The 24521-nt window shown below is 38.5% G+C and overlaps 1 protein-coding gene across 4 annotated transcripts in view; it reads right to left on the reverse strand.

Annotated features, from left to right (window-relative positions):
- Window positions 1-695: 695 nt before the first annotated feature.
- Window positions 696-24521, reverse strand: part of slc24a2 (solute carrier family 24 member 2) — a 295161-nt gene continuing 271335 nt past the window's right edge. For all 4 annotated transcript variants that reach the window (XM_072590169.1, XM_072590181.1, XM_072590188.1 and 1 more), the window contains 4 exons: window positions 20022-20165; window positions 15620-15709; window positions 12809-12975; window positions 696-6888 (listed from right to left, as the gene is read on the reverse strand). In XM_072590169.1, the coding sequence (XP_072446270.1) occupies window positions 6630-6888; window positions 12809-12975; window positions 15620-15709; window positions 20022-20165 (660 nt within the window). In that variant the 3' untranslated portion in view covers window positions 696-6629. The remainder of the gene's footprint in view (window positions 6889-12808; window positions 12976-15619; window positions 15710-20021; window positions 20166-24521) is intronic.

Consider the following 24521-nt stretch of genomic DNA (forward strand, 5'->3'; position numbering starts at 1 on the left):
CTAATCACCCTTTAAACCATTGGGGAGATTCATACTAAGGCTGTACACAACTGCAAACACCAATGTGCCCAACTTTCGTAATTAAAGTCAGGGAAAGTTACAACCTGCGGAGACAGGACTGACAAGGATAACTGCAGCTTGATAAACTGCATTGCAAGACAATTCATCAAGCAAGTTAACAATGGAAATTACACAGGCTAACATCTAGCTCTTTGCCACCCAGAATTGAAGTTACTGCTCCAGTTTAAATGAGAAACATGAAGAAAATCATTGTTCTTTTTTCTTTGTTACCTTGTCACAAGTGAACAACATACAGTCAAGAGTCATACAGAATGAAAGCAGACTCAACTTGTCCATGCTGATCAACTTTCCTAAACTAAACTAGTCCCATTTGCCTCCATTGGGCTCATATCCCTCTAAACCTTTCCTAATAACTTACCTATCCAAATGTCTTTTAAATGTGGTAACTGTACCTGCATCTATCACTCCCTCTGGCAATTCAGTCCATATACGAACCACTCTCTGTGGAAAAAGGTTGTCCCTCAAGTTCCTTTTGAATTTTTTTCTCACCTTAAAAGTATGACCCCTAGTTTTGAACTCCCCTTCCCTGGATCATGAACTTCCTAGGTCAGTGAAGGTATTCCAGAATATTTATGGTATCAATGACATCCAAGCAACAAAAATGGCCAATAGTATTGGTTTCATTTATAATTTTTATTGTCACACTTAGATACATTATATTTCTTACAGAGACACAATTGAAATAGATTGCCTTCAGGTGTACAACATTATCACAGTGGAGAAACCTTACACAGATACAGCGAAAACAATAACAATAGTGCAAGAACAGTGTTCTCCCAGAAAGCCATTGGTATATATTTTAAATAGATTATGTACAAATAAATATTTCTCTTTCTATATACAGTCGTGCACTACTGTTAACATTGGGAAATGACAAGGACTACACCAATACACAGTACAGTACATTTGTTTTCAAGACGATGGTTTGTCAATAACTTGAAATTATGCATGTTAGAGATTTCTCTTTTTTTCTAAATCAATGTCGATTTATTAAAGTTGCATTGGTTTCTGCAAACACCAATGTGCACAACTTTCATAATTAATGTCTGGGAAGATACAGTCTGTAGAGACAGGACTGAAAGGGATAACTGCTGCTTGGTAAAATGACTCACAAGACAACTTGTCAGGTGAATCAACAGAGAAAGTTACACGTATTGTTAAAATATATCAAATATATATAGATATTAAAAAAAAAGGTTTTGCCAACAATGTGGATTGCGCTGGAGCAGATGCAATTTCTTCTGCAGTACAAATTTGTCCAAGTAGCCAACATGCATTAGAATAGTGTTGTTCTTGGCTTGGCTAGAATCTCCATGTTATGTGTAAAACTTCCAACTAAAGTAGAAAAAACTCTTAAATGACAAAAGAAGCAAATAACACAATATGTCAGTCAGCCTTTTCTTTTTAAAAAAAGAGGAAAGACAGGTTAACGTGCTAAGCAGAGACCCTTATCAATTTGAAGAGAAAGCCTGTGACATTAACCTGTCCTTTCAGTTGACTGACTATCTGTATTTTCAACATTTCCCATTATTATTTCAGCTTTATACCATTTTCAGATTCTTTTTAACTGGTGAAGGAGAAATCTCCCTTCTATATGACCAGCATTTTAAATTAGGACAACAGAATCTGAAACAAAAAAGGTTAGCTATAATTTCCAGGCATATTGACAGATACTCACTGATGCTTTAACTATTTGAGAATGGATGGTTACCATCAAGATATTGCAACCAAATATTGCTTTGCTTCAGTTATAGGAGAAGCAGATTTTAAACATTTTTCACTGATTCACAGCACTGATGAGGTTTCCTAATGAAATGTAATAATTGTTAATTCCCCAAACTGATGTATGCCTCATGAAAGTACATGCACATTTCACCATTTGTCTTTTATCTTTTAAGTGCTCTATAGTGCTTAAAGGTTATTATGTGCCTCTATATGTAATAGTTAGCTTTGAAACATATTTGTAAGGTCTCCCACCTGACACGAGCTCACAGTATTTTCAAATCTCTATCCAGTATTATATTTCAAAACAGATTAAAAATTCTATTAATAGTGATCGATCTGAGAGTCTATTGCTTATCTGCAATATTGTTTACAGTCAAGCATGATGGAAAGTCCAATGGATGTTTTCTAAAGCAGAGGTTATTCCACCCACTGAGTTTAAACCTGGTGCTTTATAATGGAGACTGTATACACTGGTAGTCTGGCACAAAGATAATAATTCCAGGTACAGTAAACCCAAAACATAGCTTAATGGCTGGAATACATGCCACTTTTAAAATATTTAGAAGGATCAGACTGTTAAAAATGTTTTTATCATAAGTTGCCACAGTTCATGTTCATGCAATATATCCAGGATTGCAAGTGGGTGGTCAGGGGAGTGAGAGAGTGGAATCTATCTGGGAACATTAAAAAAAAAGCTCATTATTTAAATATTTACTGCACTTCATCCATAATTTAGGGATAACTTAAGACTGTTATAATCTTTACAGATCCAACATTGTTATGCTATTACTACATTATTTGTGTTTGTATTAATTTACTGCTGTCAATAAGAATTTTAATTCAATATTATTGTCAACCAAAACAATGCAATCTTTAGAAAGAATCACAATTTGCTTAACCAAAGCCAAATGCCTATTAGACACAGTGGGCTCAATTACTTACAACAATATCTCCTTATAATGATTTTATTTAATAAATCTTTTTTTTGCATTAACTTCATCTGGTTAATATTGCAGCTCTAAGAATGGTTAACTGAAGAGTGGCTGAATTGTATGTGTACTAATGACAGACTACAGCTCATTGCTAATCCTGAGCATAAAAGGCTGCAGCAGGACAGACGTTTGGTTTGACATAATGGAACAAATTCTCATAAGTCTGAATGAAACAGTGATAAATTCCACTGCTGTAAATAATCATAACTGTAAGTACTTCAGACTTTGGGGCTCAAAGTTGGCCATGACCTGAGGTCTTAGAACAAATGAAAATTATCTGCAATCACTAAACACTCCAGCAGTACTGACTAGTATCAAATTGAAGATTGTTCCTTACTATGGAATGATTAAGATATTAGCCTTATTTACAAAAACACCTAATTATTTCTGATACATGATTTTCTGTAGTTGATCTCAGTTCCTACAATCGTACTGAAATGTGTTAATTTTCATAGAAAGACAATGCAACTGAACAGTTGGGACTGCAGCATTGTTGCATAGGGTGGCAGGATGGCTCCTGTATCAATGAGCTCCCAAATCTTGGGTTTATTACTTGCATAAAGCGTTAGGCATTAACCAAGTGTATGGAGGAAATAAAGGAGATAAAACCACTCTCTTCAGACATCCATTGACTTGCTGTCTGCTGTACTGAAAGGACAGTGGAATCCAACACATTTGTCTACTCTCATGACCACAGTTAAATATGAAGTTTACGAAGAAAAAAGGATCCTTGCTCATAGAAAAAAAATGAGTACTCATCAGTTTCTTTTTGAGCATCTTTATGCATTTGACTTTTAGTATTTTTAAGTATTGGACCTTTAGTTTAATGACTAATTCAAAATTCTACATAATTTATAAAGAAAAGGTATTTATGAGTGTTTTAAAGCCACAAGGAAGGGTTCAAAGGAAGTCACGAATTGAAAGAAAGTTTATGCTATTTTTGTATGTTATCTGAAGATGCTAATTTATCCATGGCCCCAAAATGCATGATTTAGTAAGGCGAAAATTCGATCTGGATTGCACCCATGTTATAGATGTAAAATTGGCATAATGAGGGCTCGTTTCAGAGACCATGGCTGGAGTGAGATCATACAAATTAACTGCACACTTCGATTTTGGCATTTGGTACTGTTTTTGTCATGTCTTGATTATGCATCAAAAACAACCCTCAATGTCTGAAGCTATTACATGCATACAATTGAGATATTAATTTTGAAATGGAGTGGCAGGACTAAGTTGAACAATCAGTAGACAGATCAAAATGAGACCAACCCAACAATATGAAGGGAAAGGGACACAGCAGAATACTTTTGAATGAAAACAAAACTTTGAACACTATAATCAAAAACATTAAAATCAGAAACAGAGTTGGAAAACCATAAGAAAACAAGATGGAATGAAAATAAGTGAAGGGCATAAATAACAGACAATTAAAAAAGAATAGAAACTGTATTCATGCTGAGAAACACAATGAAAAACATCAAATTCAAATCAAAGAAACCCTCCAGAAAGAACACAAAAGTTTGCTTTTTGCTAGAGTGCAGTTGTCAATCAAATAAGAAAATTGATAATTTAATCCCATTTCACACATTGGGGTGAATTGATTGAAGGGTCACTGTGATTTACCCAATAAGTAAGTAAATTGCATTTAATGTTTTGACTCTTGAGCTCTACTTAGATTTTAATTCAATTTTACATCTGAGGTTATAGAGAGGTTAAAACAAATGTTGTGACTGGTTAAGGGTATAATAAAACGATTTGTGTATTAATTGCAAAGTATGTGATCACTGTCCCCTTTCGACCTTGTTGGCAGCCTGCCTTCCTTTCTATTGCTGGAATCAGTACCAGCATCCCAGTTTAATAGTGGGCTTCAGACATTATTCAGATTCTTAGACCCATGATTTTCAGTGTATGGAGCATACATCCCAAGCATCTAATGCCAATAATCAATATAATGGTGAGTGCATAACTTGAGCTTCTGATTTTCTGAGTCTTTTTCAGCACTTACATTCATTTTGTCAAAACAATCACTGACTTGATGAAGTTTCTTATCCGCATACAAACCTCCCTTTCCATCACTGCCCAGAATGCTGTTACCATGCAACTTCAAGAACATATCCCCAACATTACAAATACCATCCCTAGATTGACAATAGTAGTAACACTATAATGTCAGTTCATTAAGAGCATTATGATTATTATTAGTCCAAGTGCAGACTTTAATGCCCATTAAAATGAGGTTATTGCTGTGTGTTTGATTTTTATTGACAGCTGTAAATGAACATTTGAATCTTAACCAAATAGAATACCTGCTGAGCATTAACATTAAGCAGCCCTAGTTAAGTACTAGCTTTTATATATATATTATTTTTAAAAAAAACACACCTTCATAGTATTCCAGATTTTCCGAATCTGAAATGTTGACCATATTATATAGAATCACTAACAGTAGCACAATGAAGACTAAAGATCTATATTAAGTGTGATGTTATGAGTGTGCAACGCGAGTTATCTCACAATGCTCTATTTGTTTCTCAGTAAATACTGCACAAAGCTTATACCAAGTAAGAGGAAACTGATGTAAAAACTGTGCAAAAGTATTTATAAAGTGAGTGAGTTTCTATTGGATTAACAACTTGGTTCATTAATTTAAGGGCGCAAATACAATCTAATCAAATAAAGGAATGCAGAATCAGTTTTTCTAAAAAAAAAAGTTACATTTAAGATTAAATTTAACAGGACCTTAAACCTCAACTCAATGAAAAGTTATTGGAACCAGGTTTCAATTTGAAAATATATGATGGTCTTTAAAAAAGAACATATTCTAAAAAGAAAACATACAACAATGTCAGCCTATAATTGTCCAAGTAAAGTGCAGAGATGATCTATAGGCCCTAAGGTGTTAATTACATTATATGGCAGAATGTCAGTGACTACATTTTATTCTGCATTAGGCAGCAAGCAATGATGTGTATAATAGATAAATAGCTACGACCTTAATAATTGATTAATAGCTCTATGACCTTAATATTGCCATTCACACCTGATTGAATTTGCTTTCAAGTACCATGATCTATAGCAGCTTCATTGGTTTATTCATGAGATGTACTGGTGATTAAAATTGTTGTACTAAGCCAAAAAAAGTTATAAAACATAAAATCGCATATAGTTTAATAAATGTGTAAAAAATAATGCTAAGACTTATAGAAGTAAATCTGTATCAAACATTACACCTTCAGTACTAATCTGATTCTCAGATCCCAAAGAAAAGGTAGGTTTGGCTAAGTGTCTGAGAACCCAAAATATTATGCCCCCAAACACCACCCCCCAACCCCCTAAAAACAAAATGCTCTCCAAACTAGTTTTATGCACCATTATTGTTTTAAAAAATAAATTACTTCACACCAGTTATTCTGAAATATAATGCAGTATTATTTCAATATCTGAGAAAAAAAAACTGGCAAGGAAAATTCCTTTGCCAGTGAAATATCACCTAGCAATGAAAGAAAAATGAAATAATCGTCTTGAGGGGGGTATAACCAACTTGGGCAGTGGTCTTCCCATAGACATTAGATTAACCCAGAGAAAAATCCCAGAGTCAATCTCTCCAATCAGGAATGCCACAGATGCAAACATCAACTTTATTCATTTGCTTGAAATGAGAACAGAAAATTAATCAAGCAAAAAATACAGTTGTTATTGTTTAGCATTACGTTCTCATTCCCCATTTAACTGCAAGGCCAGCTGAGCCAATCTTAAAACAAAAACAAAGCTGCAGCAGGCAGGATGAGTCAATTTTCCCATCAGTACCTCAGAAGGAAAGGAGTACAGTCACGAAGATCCACTTGTCTTTGGACAGATCAAGACCTTCTCTTCCAGCAGAACGGCCATAACCAGAAAAGCAACGTAGAGTACAAACATGATCAGTCCAAGAATTTTGTTCATTTTCCACTTGCAGGCCCCAATCGCCAGGATGACGAAAAGAAGCATGATGAAGAGAAGAACAATTGAACAGAACAGGCCATTGCTGCTGACTTTGATTGGGGTGAAGTTATTAATAAAGGCGTGCAGGAGCCATGGCAAGGGTAGGCTGCAAAGACATAGAGAAGAAAAATACATTTCAATCTTTTTCTGAAGGATCAGGTCAACCTCTTATCTTCCTTTGACAATCCAGAGTTGTTCGTCCATCACTTGTTACACTGAGATTGACACTATAGAATGTCATAACTTCCCGCTCTTAGTACTCTGAGGGCTTTTTCTGCATTTTTGATCACTTTTTCTACTTGCCCTATTAACTTCATTGATTGGTACATATACACTGTCTCTCTATTGAATTAGTGTCTTCAGAATGGAGTTCTGAACAGGAGTCACTTGAATTGTGAACTCTGTTTCTCTCTTCACAGATGCTGCAAGACCTGCTGAGTTTCTTCAGCATTCTGTGTCATGTCAAATTTCCAGCATCTGCAGTACTTTGTTTTTATCATTTTCCGAGGGTATTTTCTTTATTTGGCTGATGTTGCATTGGTTGGAATAAAACCCCAAGATTGAAAGTCCATGTACAGGCTTTCCTTGTCAAAGCCCTCTGTGTGGCATTACATTGAGGAATACACTAAACTATCAGTTAAGTGACTTGATCGCTGATTAGTTACATGACTAAGGACATGTTCAATTCCGGATATTCCCTGCACACGTTCACCACAGCAGGGGTGATTGTTATGGGATAAAGCAGGAAAGCAGACCTGAGGAAAAGATCAGCCATACTAGTGGAGGGGATTCAATGGGCCCACCAGCCTACTTCAGCTGTGATGCAATGAAGACATGGAGGAGGAACAGATTACCCAGCAAGCCCCGGACCAGCAACAACCTTCAACACCTGCTGAGCAGCCCCCACATGAAGAGGTCAGAGTTGAAGGTCCCCTCAGGTTGCACAGAGAGCCTGGAGTCTACTAATCACAATGCTATTTCTTCCAGACTGTCTGTGGTGACGCTGCACCTCAGAGGACACCCAGGTATGATATCACTGAACTTGACCAACTGTTGGAGCATGACCTGAAGGGCTGGGTGGACATCCCATCTTGTTGGTTGCCAAGGTGACAGCTGTGTTCAGGTTTTATACAACTTAACTACTTCCACTGTGGGACCTCTGAATCCACGACTTACAAAGTCTGTTACCGACGCAGTTTAGGCCAGATCGCACCATCTCAATCCCTTTCACCACGGCCACGTCAGTGCTGCAGCTTGGACAGTAAACTTTGGCATCAGGTGGTGTGCTCAAGGCACAGGGCACCAGAGACTGGACACATCCCACTCAGAGAACACCATATCATACAGCAGCAGGTATTCATAATCAGAAAAAGAATCAATTCCACCAATGTATCAGACATCTGTGATCATTGGGACCAGACAGTGCCAGGTACCGTGGAAAATGCCAATATGTCTATTCCCTCATGAAACGGGCCGAGTTTAGTTTGGGAAACCTGGTTAGCATGGACAAGTTGGACCAAAAGGTCTGTTTCCGTGCTGTAGGACTCTAACTGCTGCTTCGTTTGAAAGGCTGTATGCCAAGATTGGAGACAAGAGCCACTTTCTCCACCATGCCTGATGACTCCTTTACACAACCATTGACTGAGGCTGAGTGTAGATAAACTGCGTCGGTAACAGACTTTGTAGGTCGTGGATTCAGAGGTCCCACAGTGAAGTCACCAAGTTGCAGAAAACCTGAAAACAGCTGTCACCTTGGTAACCACTAACATGGGATGTCCACCCAGCCCTGCAGGTCACAGGTCATTCTCCCAACAGTTGGTCAAGTTTAATGACTGGATACCTGGGTGTCCTCTGTCTGCGGTGACACTGCACCTCGGTCTGGAAGAAATAGCATTGTGACCTGTTCTTTCATCCGGGCCTTTGTGGAGAAGCTAATGGGTCTGTTGAATGTTCAGACACTCAAATGTTTAGATCAGTCTGGGGAGGCCTTGCAATATACTCCAAACTTGTATATCACCTACTGCCTCAGGAAATCCAATATAATCAAAGACCCCTCTCATCCTAGTTGTACTCTCTTCCATCTTTTTACCTTCAGGCAGGAGGTACAAAAGAATGAAAACACACACCAACAGATTCAACATTTATTTCCCCGCAATTATCAGACTTATGAACAGACCTGGAGAAAGTGAGGACTGCAGATGCTGGAGATCAGAACTGAAAATGTGTTGCTGGAAAAGTGCAACAGGTCAGGCAGCATCCAAGGAGCAGGAGAATCGACGTTTCAGGCATTAGCCATTCTTCAGGAAGGGCTGATGCCCGAAACGTCGATTCTCCTTTTATGAACAGACCTCTCATATTAGAGCTGATCTTTCTCTGCAGCTGTAAGACTACATTCTGTTCTCTTACCTTGATGCCCTTATATGAGGTCTGATTTGCCTGGAGAGCACACAAGACAATACTTTTCACTGTGCCTCAGTAGAGGCTAGATAATAAATCAAATCAAACGCAAAGAGTGTGCCCAACACCCTAGCTTGCTGTGCTCTGGAGCAGGAAACGAGGGGATGTGACACACAGTGAAGCGATGGGAGAGCAACAACAGTTTGAGGAATAAGATGAGGATATTGAACAGGGCAACATCACTTTTGCCACGCTAGAACTGTACAGTGTAAGATACAACACGCTGGATACAACTTAATAGATACCTAGTTCTAGTGGACGCGAGCTGGGCGCAGTGGTCACAAGTTGACAGTAAATTTGTTGCTGCTTGAAAAACAAATAGCCCCTGCTGAAGTTAAAGGTAAATGCAACTTTTCTTTCCTTGTTTATTCTTTGTTTGATGCAAATAATGTATCATGGCTTCAAAATTTACCGAGTGAGCTGCACCAACATATCATGCCTGCCAACCACATCAACATCCAAAAGGACAAGATCAGCAGGTGCATGGGAGCTGTGCATGGGACCTCTCCAGGTCTGATACTCACTGGCAACCATTTGACATATATATTGAGTATATATATATATACTCAAAAATCCTACAAAGCACTGGCCACCGTCACTGCAAGAGCACTCTCAACACACTAATTGGAATGATTAGAGATGAAAAGTGGGCATCACCTTTCTTAAGGGAGATAAAAATCACACAACACCAGGTTATTGTCCAACAGGTTTATTTGGAAGCACTAGCTTTCGGAGTGCTGCTCCTTCATCAACCACCTGATGAAGGAGCAGCGCTCTGAAAGCTAGTGCTTCCAATTAAACCTGTTGGACTATAACCTGGTGTTGTGAGTTTTTTAACTGTCCACCCCCCAGTCCAACACCTGCTCCTCAACATCATTGCTCAAGAGAGTCATGGATGAATAATAAAGACCACCATGTCAGTGATGACCAGAAGCCAAGAATTATTATTGAAAATTGTCAGGCAAAAACATGATTATATTAGATGTAGCTTTGATTCCTTCACCTGTTGAAGATTGGCACCAATATATATGTCAAATGGTTGCTTGAGAAGGGTACTAGCAAAGGGGAAGAAAATAAATTAAATGGGTGAATAATTGTGCTGATTTTACATAAATAACCAGCAGAACACACATATTAAACAGTGTATAAAGGACAATTTGCCAATTTCATGGCTTTTGATAAAACCAGCTGCTCTCAGATATAGGACTCCTTTTTGGAATAAAAAAGAAGTAGATGCAAGACATTAACTCTGCTTTTCTCACCACTGATACTGTCAGACCCAGAGAGTTATTTTTGCATTTTCTGCTTTTATTTCAGGTTTCTGGCATCTGCAGCATTTTATTTTTATTATGAAAACTGAGAGATGGCATTTTGACACTGACAAAAGTGCTAGGTCAGTGAGGGTGAGGTAAAACTATGAATATTAAGTAAGCAGTCTAAATTTTTATGGAAATTGTTGATGGCTGAGAATTATGGGCAAGGTGATCTGTGTAGAGGCTGAGCATAATGCAGTTGGCAGATTAAAGCAATTGAAGCTGCATTCACTGACCTTGACTACTTGTTTAGTCATTCAACATTTTTCATCTCAGAAAACCCTATGGATGTAAACCATAGAAATGCCTTTCCAGTCTTCCCCTCTGTCCATAACACCCAGTTTTTTTTTTCTAACTGTATCTTTGAAGGGATGTGGTGGGGGGAGGAGGAGAATGTTAAAAATGAGTTAGAATTTTAACTCGTGGAGTTAGATGTTAATTACTCATAATTGTTTCTCTGTAGGTAGAATCTATGTATTTGTAATGAATAGTAATTCTTGCCAAGTGTAGAAACTTGGTCCACGTTTCTGTCAATCTGGGTCTAAACAACAGGCAAGTCTGTGCATTTTTTAAAAATCTTTAAGTTTTGCAAGGATTCCTAAAAGAAGAATTTGATTTGGAGTTTAAAACCCCAGTGTGTTGTAATAAATGGTGATCAAAATACAAATTATTCTAGCAGCATTGGTCATATCTGTAAAAACAGTGGTGTTGAGGGAAAGCCAGCATGTTTGAATAAAACTCAAATTTGGCCAAGAAATAATGAAAAGAACGTTTTCTTTTACCTTCTTAGAGACAGTAAATCTTCTGTATCCGCATCATCAAGAATACCCCTATCCACGCCCAAAAAAAGTAACAAAATTCACTATCCACGGACAAAACTCATGTATCTGTGATATTTAATTTATTCTTATCCTACTGTTTAATGAGCTCCGCACTTGTGAATTTCAGTAACTGAACCCTCGCAGATATGAAGGAACAAATGCATTTCCAACCAAGCTATCTGTGTCGTTCTCCATTCGGCTGGACATTTTCCATTTCCATTAGATAGATGGAATTGGAGTCAAACATCTACATTCATATTTAATCCAGTCAGAGCTGCTGAGAGAGCAGTCAAAGGCTGGGACTGTTTGGTGACTACCATGACAATGGCAGTACCTAACATTTTGACTCTGAGATTATGAAGTTGGTGGCTGTGGCTCAATCTTGATGAATCTGGTAGATATTCACTGCAGGTTCTGGAAGCTTCCTTACAATTTGCAACTGCCTCGTTCTTCCACTTCCATGACTGTGCCCTCACTGTAGCCCTCAATTTTAATGTTCTTCAGGTTTCCTCTATAAGTCCTAGCAGGTCACTACTGCACAGTGACGAGAGATTTCCTTATTTTGACAATCTAACCTGCTACAATCTCACATGGACAACTGCTCCCTTTCATGGAATGTAACACTCTTGGAATCTGATTCTTACCTGTTCCATAGAACTTCCTTAATTCGGAATGCTATGGGGTTTGCATGAGCAACATTGAGTAGGCACCACCTCAAAAGCATCTGGACCCAATCTGGTGAGGAAAACCTATCTGATTTCAACCAAATATAAAATCTTTGTTCATAATCACATTAGCCCTCTTGAAGGTTGAATTTCCCAAATAGCCCCAGTGCCCCCAATGTCACTTGTGTGCTGTGCTGACTCACTGTGAACACAACTGGATTATGGAACAATCTTGCAAATTGCTCAAACCTTAGGAGTTCTGAAAATACACTAGAGTGCTGGTTAGTCCTTAATTCTTGTAATCACTTTTCTGTCATGAATTGTGTTAGTGATAAATGGAGTCATAGCAAGCAAGCATTATTGAACTATTTTCACCTCCCCAAAAGGGCAGTAAAGAGGGCAACTTAACAAAATGCACAGATCTTGCAATCCCTTACAACCTCCAAGTGTTTAAGCACATTTAGGTTAGCAGTGGTATTGCTAAAGGCCCATGAATTGGGCTGCTACCATTCAGTAAAGGGAAGGAAAGGAACAAGTTGGAGAAAGTTTGATTCAATTCCTACAGCTTTAAGGCTTACTACAGGAAACCAAAGCACACAAAGACTAATGGAGGGAGGAAGTCATATGGATATTTTTCTCGCATATTCAAGATATTTTGCACAATGTTATTTCTGAAAAACGTATAGTCACTCAGGTGCAAAGTTTTGTTAATGAAATAAATAGATGTGGCATAAATAAAAATTGTTTGAAGTAAGTCTTTATTAACTCACCCAACTGTAATATCAAATATATTGCTTCCAACTGAGCTGGACACTGCCATATCGCCAAGTCCCTTCCGTGCTACAATCACACTTGTGATGAGGTCGGGAATAGAAGTACCTGCAGCTAAAATTGTCAATCCCATAATCTCCTCAGAGATCCCAATTGTCTCCCCAACCTGCAAAATTGAAAGAGTGAATATGTCACTGAGTAATACCAACACACGCACACACACACAGCACTGAAGCATCCTTCAATCTATTCTGCTGAAACAATTCCTGTAAAGAGAGATTAACTCATCAGAGGATAGATATTAAGAGGCTTGAATCATTTATTAGGCGCAGTATTGGTCTGAGGTATAAGGATAGAATAAGAAATCAATTCAACATGGGAGGAAAGATCAAATTTGAGATAAATAACTTTGAATGCAAACCATCTCTGTGGAGTGTTTTGCAGAGGTTGTTGCATACTGAAAAGGTTGTGTTTTCTTTTGATGTTTACTACACTGTTAAGAAATCTAGTGGTCACTGAGTGACTTTTCATTTCACTAAATTTCACATCAAAAGCATTAATGACCATTGGTTGAGAATGTGAAAGCAAAAAAAAAATAGTGATCTAGCATTTCCAGAAGAAATCACCCCAATATACATTGCTTGTCCAAAAAATTGATATTTCTTTAACTTTCATTGTGATTTTAAAAATGTATTGTGTAATTTAGTATTCAGCAGCTGATCCATGAGAAATTTGAATGTTTCCATTATACCTCACCGAAAATCATTTTGCAATTTTGATGTGCAAACTCTTTGAAGATTGGACAGGAAAACTGCCTTTGAATTTGCTCTCATGAGAGAATATGGTTTAAAAGGAAGCATTTAAATTTGAATTTAACATTAAGCGACCTTCCACAACTCCTCTCCTCTTCTTCAGTGACAATGCAAACAAGATTGCCTCCAATAATATCCAGTTTCCTCATTTCCACTCACCCCACCTTGTCTCAGTCCCAACCCTCGAACTCAGCACCGCCTTCCTAACCTGCAATCTTCTTCCTGACCTCTCCACCCCCACCCCCACTCCGGCCTATCACCCTCACCTTAACCTCCTTCCATCTATCGCATTTCCAACGCCCTTCCCCCAAGTCCCTCCTCCCTACCTTTTACCTTAGCCCGCTTGGCACACCTTCCTCATTCCTGAAGAAGGGCTTATGCCCGAAACATCGATTCTCCTGCTCCTTTGATGCTGCCTGACCTGCTGCGCTTTTCCAGCAACACATTTTCAGCTCTCATCTCCAGCATCTGCAGTCCTCACTTTCTCCTCCAATAATATTCAATATACTTTGTACGTTTATAACCGTCAGCAGTAGTCACTGCAGCAGCTCGTGGTATATTTAGTTCACGAGTTGCAGAGCAGATGCCACGTGGGTGAGGGAGGAGATCAGGCAATGAGAACCAGAAGCATCTTAACTGGATACTGATTCTCTACATGTGGGATACTATTTCATTCCTCACAATACAAACTGAAAATATTATTCTATGGGTTAATAACGCACTTTCAATATCTCATATCTATTCAAGTAATGATTGATCTTATATTAAAGCCAACTCCAACTTTTGACGAAAGAAACATCTTTTTTTCATAAGTCAACCTCAACTAATTAACAAAATGGATAAAAAGCTGATAATGGAATATACTTTGGGGAAAATGTGAAGGTGTTAATTTTGGGAGGAGGAGCAAAAGAACAGAATTATTTAAGTGCTGGAAAGCCGCAACACACAAGGACTCCAGGGAACGTATGCGCGAAACACAGAAAGCTAGCACCCAGGTGCAGCAGGTAATCAGGAAGGCTAATGGAATGTCGGCCCTTATTTCAAGGGGTTTGGAATATAAGAGTAGGGAAGTCTTACTGCAACTGTACAAGGGGCTGGTGAGATCACATCCCAAGGGTGAGCAGTTTTGGTCCTTTTTTTTAAGGAAAGATATAATTTCATTAGAGGCAGTTCAGAGAAGGTTCACGAGGATGATCCCTGATATTGTGGGATTGCCTTATGTCCAAAGGTTAAACAGGTAGAGACTCTGCAGACGGTCTGGAGTTTCGAAGAATGAGATGCGATCTCATTGAATGAAATAGGATTTTTAAGAGGCACGACAGGATAAGACATTTCCCCTCATGGGAGAGTTTCGGATCAGAGGGTATGGTCTAAGAATAAAAGAGCATCAATTTAAGACTAAGATGAGGAGGAATTCCTTCTCTCAGAGTTGAGAGTCGTTGGAACCCCTTGCCATAGAGAGTTTTGGCGGCAGAGTCTTTTGTATATTTAAGGCTGAGATAGGTTCCTGATCAGTAGAGGAATCAAAGGTTACAGTGATGACCTCCATCTCTGCCATTTCAACAACCATTCTTCAACTCTGACATTGAGAGTATCCTCAATTTTATTTAACCCAACATGAACAGCTGCACCTTCAATAGCTAAGGTCTTTACAGCTGGAACTCCTCCAAAAGCCTCATCAACCTTATTTATCCCTTTAAGAAGTTCTTTACAATCTAATTCACTGACCAAGTCTTTGGCTAATTTACCTGTTCGCTTCTTGTGTGACTCAGCGTCAAGTTGATTTTCAACCCTCCTATGAAGTGCCTTGGGCTTTATTATACAAGTTGTTGAACTTGCAAATGACAAAAGTTTTAACCATCAACTTTGATGAAGAAGTTTTCTTTTTGAAATTATGTTACAATTAACTTTTCAATGGTTATTTATGTAGGAAAGTTTAATACTTGCAATCAAAACTTGAATCTTTAGCTAACAATTATTAGACATCATTGTGCTTACCTGATGTGCCCACCAGACCATTAGATAGGAAAAGCCCCCAATCCACATGATTGATCCAAAGAAGGTGAGTATAAAATACTTCCGTAGTCTCTGCAAGACAAATACGGTTTGGGTTAACTTAGTGTAGTTGTTCTGAAACTATAACATCTTCAACTCTTACCTGGTATTTTTGGGATAACCATCCATGTATAATCAACCTTCTGGTGTTAGTTAATTTAGCTTTTCAATTGTCATTGGGTCAAAATCCTGGAACTCCCTCCCTAATGGCATTGTGACCATTGTGGTATTAGTACTGATAAACTGCCACTTCAAAAATCAGCAAGACTTAAAAAGTTTAAAATATAGAACATTTTTAAAAAGCATGTGAAACAAACATGGTGAGATCTATATTTCTACATTACTTTCTCAAGGACAACAGGCCCAGTCAGTAAGTCTCACATCCTAAAGATCCAATGGGGCCCAGGCATATCTATTTTCCCAATCATTCCAAGACTCCACAGGTGCATTTATTTCATTCTTGTTTTCAGACCATAAGACATAAGAGCAGAAATTAGGCCATTCAGCCCATTGAGTCTGCTTTGCCATTTAACCATGGCTGATTTGTTTCGTAACCCCACCTCTCCCGCTTTCTCCCCGTAACCCTTAATCCCCTTGACAACCAAGAACCTATCTCTCTCCATCTTAAATATACTCAATGACTTGGCCTCCACAGCTTTCTGTGGCAGTGAAATCTGTAGACTCACCACTCTCTGGCTGAAGAAGTTTCTCCTTATCTCCATTCTAAGAGGTCTTCCTGTTACTCTAATCTCTCCTGCCAATGGAAACATCTTCCCAACATCCACTCTCTCCAGGCTATTCAGTATGCTGTAAGTTTCTCAGATACCTAATATTATGTGTTTGTCAGAATTTGTAAAATGCTTTAAATGACTCTAGGTCTTATTAATAAATATTCTTCCTAAATCAGCTGCCATTTTAATAGTCTTGACCATTAAATACATTTGATACAATTTCACTCTGGGAGGTCTCGAAATTGAAAAGTCCTCTATCGCTATGCTGCAACATCTATTTATTCCAAAACTTACACATTATTGTAACCAACTTCGTTATTTTTGTAGTGCATGACCAAATAGATGGGCCCTTTAATTTTGTGTGTGTGGCTGGGTACGTGTGGTAACTTGAGGGAATCTATACAGGAACATTCATGTTGCCATGCAGCTAAGATGGAATACAGGTTGCAACTGTACTAAATGTTTTCTTTACATGCTTTTTAAAGACTTTCTTATATTTTAGACTTTTAATTCTTGCGATTTTTGAAATGACAGCTTATCTCAGTCAGCTCGTTATTGCAGTGGTCACCAGATCAAGGCTAAGATCCATTTTAGCAAATGCATTCAATAAATTTAAGTGATGCTGCAATACAGCATGGAAGCAGTGATGCTTTATTGAAATACTGTTGGTCTGATGGGCCGTTAAACCAAGATCCTGGTCACTTTTTCACTTTCAAAGATCCTATTGAACTCTTAGGAGCATTGGGGAGCTCCCCTCCCTGCATTCTGGCCAATGGCCATCCTACAATTCAAAATATAACAACTGAACTAATTTTTCTTATCATTGCATTTTGTACTCTTACTGTACTCAAATGGCTGAATTTGACTAAAGAATTAAAAGTGGCTATAATTCAAAAGTGATCAAATATTTATTAAACAGCTTTTTGGATAAGCCAAGGGGGATGAAAGATGCTGGAATGTAAAATTCTTGTTCCATTTGCTTTCAAACCCCGGTTCATGTCCTCAGCTGCTCCATAAACAATAAGTTCTCTTGATAATGTCTGTTGACAATCCGTTAAATTATTAAATCCTCCAGTTGCATTGTAACCTCCAAAGTGCCTAAAGCAACAATGGTAAAGATGCATTTCTACATTTAGGATAATGTAGTGTATAGCAAAAAAATGTTTCTACTTGTGATAGCAGGAAACTAATCTTCATTCTTCCAACAACCACAGAGACAAATTTGTTCTGGGGTTGAACGAGCAGCTGGAGGGCTTCCCCAGCTCTCCTCCTGACTTGTTAAACATTCAGAGTCAACTTGATAAGATGATGTCAATAATGCTGCAATATTAATAATTTCAATAATATGAACACTGTCAGAAAGAAATTAGTCTAATGGGTAATGGTACCAGGGGAGGCTCACTTACACAGCAGAGCTACAGACATTCTGAGTTAGGTCCATAATTGCAAGCTCTTTCTTTTCACTGTAAAATAAGTACCAACAAAACTAAACTTAGAAATCCGTTTTGCTTTTGGTTTAATTTCCTCATTTTCTCTGCTCTGCTCATGTTTGCAACATGACTGTTGCCGTGTGGAGCTCCACAGCCAGCTACAGCCCTACAGTAGGTTGAACAAATATTGCTCTTCAGATTTGTGTTAATATTAACGTCAACTTCATCAAGTGTCCACATCTATGTGCTTCCCAGGACCAATCACTGGACGATTGTTTACAGCACAAAATCTGGACTGTTCACATTTTGGAACCATGGACTCACTTAAAAAGCAAACTGTTGAGAAGAGGTATTTGAAATGTTAAGACTGGGATTGCTACCAAAAAAAGGGAGGAAATATTATTGAGTTAAGGTGTATAGATGTATTCCAAATATTTTACAGATCACCACGATCTAAGTGAATGACTTAGTAGGCTACTCTTGTTCCTATTTTCCAAAACCATGGGTTATTCCCACTCCATCAGCATCCCCACAAACCCCCCCACCCCCATCCCCAAAACTCTATTATTTCTACATCTATCTTGGTTGAGATCAACTAACCCAGCATCAAGACCAGTGATGAGATGAGGGAAGTTTCTAATCTGTACTGTGTGGAGTCCCATTAGCTACCTCTGTATCAATTGAAACATCTAATTCATGTGTCAGAACTTCCTTATTATTCATGAGTTTAAATAAACATGAAATGAAATTAATGCAATTTATATACTTTATTACTAATTCAACCGTCAGAATATTGTGACTAGTGGACATGTAAAACTTATTCAGTTAAACGGGGAGGAAATGGCCTAGTGGTATTATTGCTGGAGAGTTAACCGAGAGACTCAGACAACATCCTGGGGACTCTGATTAGGATCAATTGAATTGAATTCAATAAAAAAAAGAGAAAAATCTGGAATTAAGAATCTAATGATGACCCAAAATCCATTGACAATTGTTGGAAAACACCTAGCTGGTTCACAAACATTCTTTAAGGAAGGAAACTGCCATCTTTACCCGGTCTAGTCTCCATGTGACTCTCTGGGCAGTTAGGGATGGGCAATAAATGTTGGCCTAGTCAGCGACACCCTGTTCCCATGAACAAATAAAGAATAAAATACTATTAGTTTTGGCTTTCAGTGAGCTGTATGGAAAGTTCTAGCCATGTAATTGAACTTTATGGATACAAATTACAGGACACTAACTTGCTTTGGTTTAACTGGATGTAGAGAACAGTCCTTTGGTTGGAAAAAGTAGGCCTTAGGCCAGACTAAGCTGTCAACATCTGTGTCACTTCACAGACAGCTCACTGGTCACAAGTCTCAGGTAATCCCCATGAGGCATCTTGGAATGGACTGGGGAAGTTAATACTTCAGCTGTGGAATTTAAGGGAGCATTCCTGCTTCTCCTAACACTAGAGGAAGGACACCTGTCAAAGGATTTAGGTGTCCAACTTCCACGTTCAGAGCCCACTTTAATCTTCCAGACGGATACTAATTGCGACTAACAATTCCATTTTCCAGGATGGAACTTGATTTCCCATGGACTGACCAGGAAAGTGAAGCAATGTAACTCATGCAGCATCTCCTCAGAATAGTGACATTGGCACTACATACAGAATCAAAAATTTCATCTTCTACTTTAACTACTGCTGAGTAAAACCATTGCAAAGGGGCTCAATTCAAAGTCAGCTCTATAAATCAGAATGACCCATTGCATACAATGCATGTTGTTGATGTGGTTTTTCTCAGCGGTTCCAGCACAACTTTAGTTGCAGCTCTGGAGAGATCAGAGTGACTGGGGAGTGTGTGAGAGTGAACGTGTGCGTGAATGAGTGTGTGAGCAAGCATGAGAGCACACACACGTGTATTTGCATCTTTAATAATCTACAAACAGCCTCTATATTTGCTTGAGAAACAGATGAGTTTCTGATGCACACTATTATCTTGGTACTTATCCAGGCATTCTTACCTAACACTAACATGAAGTAACCTCTTTCTATGACTATTCAATGAACACATTACTTTGGATTTCTTCAGCATCTGCTTATTGAGACTATGAGACTCAGAGACCAAAGATCAAAAACACTGCGCAAAACTTGCATGTGTGCAAGAAAAATGAGAGAAATAAAATGGTACAGATGCTTACTTTTTTTCTGACATCAGGCAAGGTGATCCACAGTAAAAGGACGATAGGGATTACAATTAAGTAGATTAATCGTTTCAGAGGTGTATCTGGCCAAGCCAAGCTAAGTGGCTGGTCTTCGTCTTCATTCTCTCTGGACGCTTCAGCCTAAACAAAACATGAATTATAATTAGGAATTTAGTGCAATTTTCATTGCAAGTGTAACAAAGAAAAACACAAATATGGACAAAGATATTTATTTTCAATAATCACCAAGACCAAGTAAATGCTTTATTAACAATGCAATAATGGCTTCTATTGTTCAACTAACAATGTGGATAAATTAATAATAATACGCTATGCTGTTTGAGGACTGGAAACTTCTATCGGTTCATGATTAAATTGGGGTCAATATTCTTCTGAAAATGTCTCAGATAATTTTGAAGCTTGTGTTAAGATACTCACACTGTCCTAGGCTTTGCGAGAAAACAGCTTCGATCTTATTTTAAAAAAATGAATGTAAAAGTGTTCTAATGCTTTCTCTTCACTCAGGATATCTGAGCAACCTAAGTACTGATGTTAGTTATATTTCTCACTAATTTTGAGGAGCAAAGAGCAAGTCAAGAGATGGCTTGGTTATTTTCTTTATACAATTCTCGAATACTTCCAGAAGTAATTGACTTGAAAGTCATTTGCTCAAAGCTCCTTCTTGTGTGTTGAATTTATAGAAATGTAATAGTCTATTGTATTTGTTCATCATTGAAGCTACTGACAATCACCCCACAGTTGGGTCAAATCTAACTTTCCCAGTTTCATTCACATGACGGACTGACCGCTTTATAGTTACAATGAAATAATGCTCTGTTACTGTGCCTTAAGGTTTCAGCTCGTGATTTCCAAGGGAGTTTGGGACATACACATAAAATCGGGAGACCACAGGATGGGTTTCCATGACCTCCACTCAACAGGAAAATGGGCTGGTGCTTTTCTGAGAAATTGTCTCCGTAGCATTTTTAAAAATCACAATCAAAAATGATTTTGCATTACAATTCACTGAGAAGTATTCAGGATTGTTTTAGTCTTTTGGGTGACCAAATTTCATTTTATTGTTTCCAACAGTATTTTAACAATCCAGTGTCCTTCTGCAAACCACTGGCATTCTTGAAGTTGTTGATCAGTTTTTTTTCCTTTCAGATTTGTAATCAGTGACACATCTCAATTAGTAGAGGCTTTAGTGATTATCCCAAAAGTGTTTTTGGGTCTTACTAATTTTTTTTTGAGAGCTGCCAGGTCCTGTCAAACGGCTGCGGGCAATGTTTGCATTTCACAAATAATCAACTCAGGCCATTCGTCCTGTGGTTTTGTTTAGGCTAAAACGCGAGTCAATGGGTGAAAGAAAGTGCGGGGAAAGAGTTTTTCTACCAACTCCTAGCTCCACAGCAAGGCCTTTTGGATTGGAAGCCCAAGCTGAGCGAGGTTTTCACTGATCCAGGAGTAATCCCTCTTTGAGCTGGTTGCTAGGGATGCTGTAACTAATTTAGCAGTGCTTCAAACTCATGTGCACATTGACAGTGGCATTGCTCTGGTAAGTCAGTGTTGTGTCTGTGTTGTGCAGAAACATGAACACAATACAGAGTAGAGTCATACAGCATGGACACGGACCCTTTAGCCCAACCGGTCCATGCCGAGCATAGTCCCAAACTATTCTCATCCCACCTGCCTTTATTCAGGTTGAGTTTGACGTGCAGTCTAAACTGAATGCTTCCCTAACTCTGCTGAGCTTGGAAGAGAATCATAGTCAATGGACAGGACATTAGCTGTTAGATTGTTCCTTCCTAGATTCACAATTAATGCGCAGGATCAAACTTCCAAACACATTAGCCAGCCTGCGGGCTTTGCAGTTAGTTTTCAAGATGATTATTTTGATAACATTGAAATAATTCTCTATTTTATATCAGATCAAGGAATCTTCCATCAATAGTTTTACCTTTTTTTTCCAAGTTAATTGACACAATGGTTAAGTTTCATTAATACTGTTATGAATTTGATTGAATACAATTTGATAGGTTTGTACTTTGTGGCTTTCTTTTTGCCCAACCACATTTCAAATTGAATCCATTTCCAAAAAAAAAATTGAGATAGACAAAGTGTTGAAGTCAGACAAAAGCACATGATCACATTGCGGACAACCTCAGACTGTCTACTGTCTGGTTTCCTTGTGTAAACAAAATGTGAGGCAGTAGGCAGTTTCTAAAGCTTACTGCACCCCCTCCAAATAGTGGGAGCTTTGTTTATAATCTCTCAATCACAGTCATACCCAAGTATCACATTCCCCTGGGGTAAAGCAGGAGCTGTGCACACTCCATCCAAGTGGAACTGAGCATTGAGTGACCCAGCCAGCAACCACTCCAGCGCCATCCAATCAAGACATAGGCTGGCACTGATGTCAGGCAAAGAAAAATACAACTGCTCCTCCTGCCACACATTTCTTCTGGCCCAATGCCAGTAACCTCCCCTCCTGCTAGATTGTGCTTCTTTCTTTATTTAATCCATAATATTTGGCTTGTCTTCATGGAGCAGCCACCTACCTGGCCATCCCAAAAGTGAGTTTTCTCTCAGAGCTGGCAGCTTACAAATCACATTTGGCCGATGCGGACTATGGAATTGTTCCAGCAGCTAAATAGGTGACGCAATTGCTCTACTTAATGGTTGTTCTGTTATATCACGTGTTTGGTCAATGCAAATTCGCTGTAACGTGATTAATAAATTGGGCTCGCTGTTTCTAAAGCGTGAACTTTTAAAACGTGCGTCGGCTATAACACGATTACATTGCCAACACTTTAAGGGCTGTTTCAAAAGTGCGATTTTTCTATAACACTGGGTTGCACAGGAACACGACCATCGCGTTATAGAAGTACTGACTGCACTTCCTGATGGGGCACCAGGCCAGAAAATTAGCCGATACAGGCCTCTGTCAAAAGGTGCGCTGCTGGAAAAGCACAGTCGGTTAGGCAGCATCAGAGGAGTAGAAGGGTCGACGTTTCAAGCATCAGGAATGTGTGAACGAAATGTGGGGCAGTAGGCAGTTTCTAAAACTTACTGCCCCCACTCCAAACAGTTGGGAGCTTTGTTACAATCTCTCAATCACAATTACAATCTCTCAATGAAGAAGAGCTTATGCTCGAAACGTCAACTCTCCTGCTCCTCAGATGCTGCCTGACCGATTGTGCTTTTCCAGCACCAGACATTTTGACTCTGATCTCCAGCATCTGCAGTCCTCACATTTACCCCATACAGACCGTTGAAATGCGGAGACTGAGACACACGTGCAAAATTCCATGTATAGACCATACGACATATGTAAAGGTTACGTGAAGTTACAAGTGCCAAAAAAAACTTGAAAATAAATACTATCCTTTGATAAAACAAGTCAGTATAAATTCAGCCATTTGATCAGAGCTAAAAGAGTACAAGGATCTTTTCAGGGGGGGTGTGTACAAAAGAGAAGCTGACCTGGGTGTAGCTGGATGATGGATGTCATGGAGCAGTTGCAGATGAGCTGCAAATGTGTGAGAATAACACAGGATAGACAAGCATTACATTTCAGGACAGCTGATCACCTGGGGTTGAATCAGCTCCAAGCAGAAGGGTTACTTTCAAATAACTAAACCAGAAAAATTAACCAAGAAGGAGGTTAATTGTAGCAGATGGACACAATGCATTTGTGGAATTTAACAGAAAATATTAACTAGTTCTAAATAATTTCAAAATTATAAATCAGCTTAAGTACGGAAAAGCATCATGTACTACACGTGTAGTTGTCATGGCCAATAATAATTTTTAAGCCAGTGATACGTTGTTAACTCTTCACTTTTTTTCCTAGTCTCAGTCCTTCATGCAGTCCACTCACCCATGACTAACATCTGCTTCCAAGCAAGTTCAAAAGTGTAAACCACCTTGACAGCTGTCTGTTATAGTATCGTGTGTTACTCATGAGAGAGAAGACAAAGAGCAAATGAAAAGCCATGTACCAGAACACACTGGAGTGTTCCCCAGGCCTCTGGCCTCAGAGCCTGGTTTCAGGCTGGTTTGAGTAGTTATTATGTAATTATTTGCCCCTGTCTTTTCTCATTTGACTTCCCACTACTGTGGGACTATTCTGTACAGACATCGTGTATTGAGCCAAAGCAGTGATTATTAAATGAACAGAATTACACTGAAGATATCTATTATTTTCTCATTTGACTTCCCACTATTCTGTACAGATATTGTGCACTTAGCCAAAGCAGTGATTATAAAATTAACAGAATTACACAGAAGATATCTGTTATCACAAAATAAAACTCAAACTGCATGTTTTATAAACTGGGATTCTACGCTTAGAATTTACCTGTTGATGTTCTGCTTTAACACATAATTTCAAGAACTGGTGACAATTCTGGTCCAAATGCTTGTGTCAATAATAAAACATTCTGATGTAGGATGGTATTTTCCCCATTCTAGGAATATGTGAAAGAATTAACA

The sequence above is a fragment of the Chiloscyllium punctatum genome, chromosome 2 (assembly GCF_047496795.1).
Source record: "Chiloscyllium punctatum isolate Juve2018m chromosome 2, sChiPun1.3, whole genome shotgun sequence".
NCBI classification, from domain to species: Eukaryota; Metazoa; Chordata; class Chondrichthyes; order Orectolobiformes; family Hemiscylliidae; genus Chiloscyllium; species Chiloscyllium punctatum.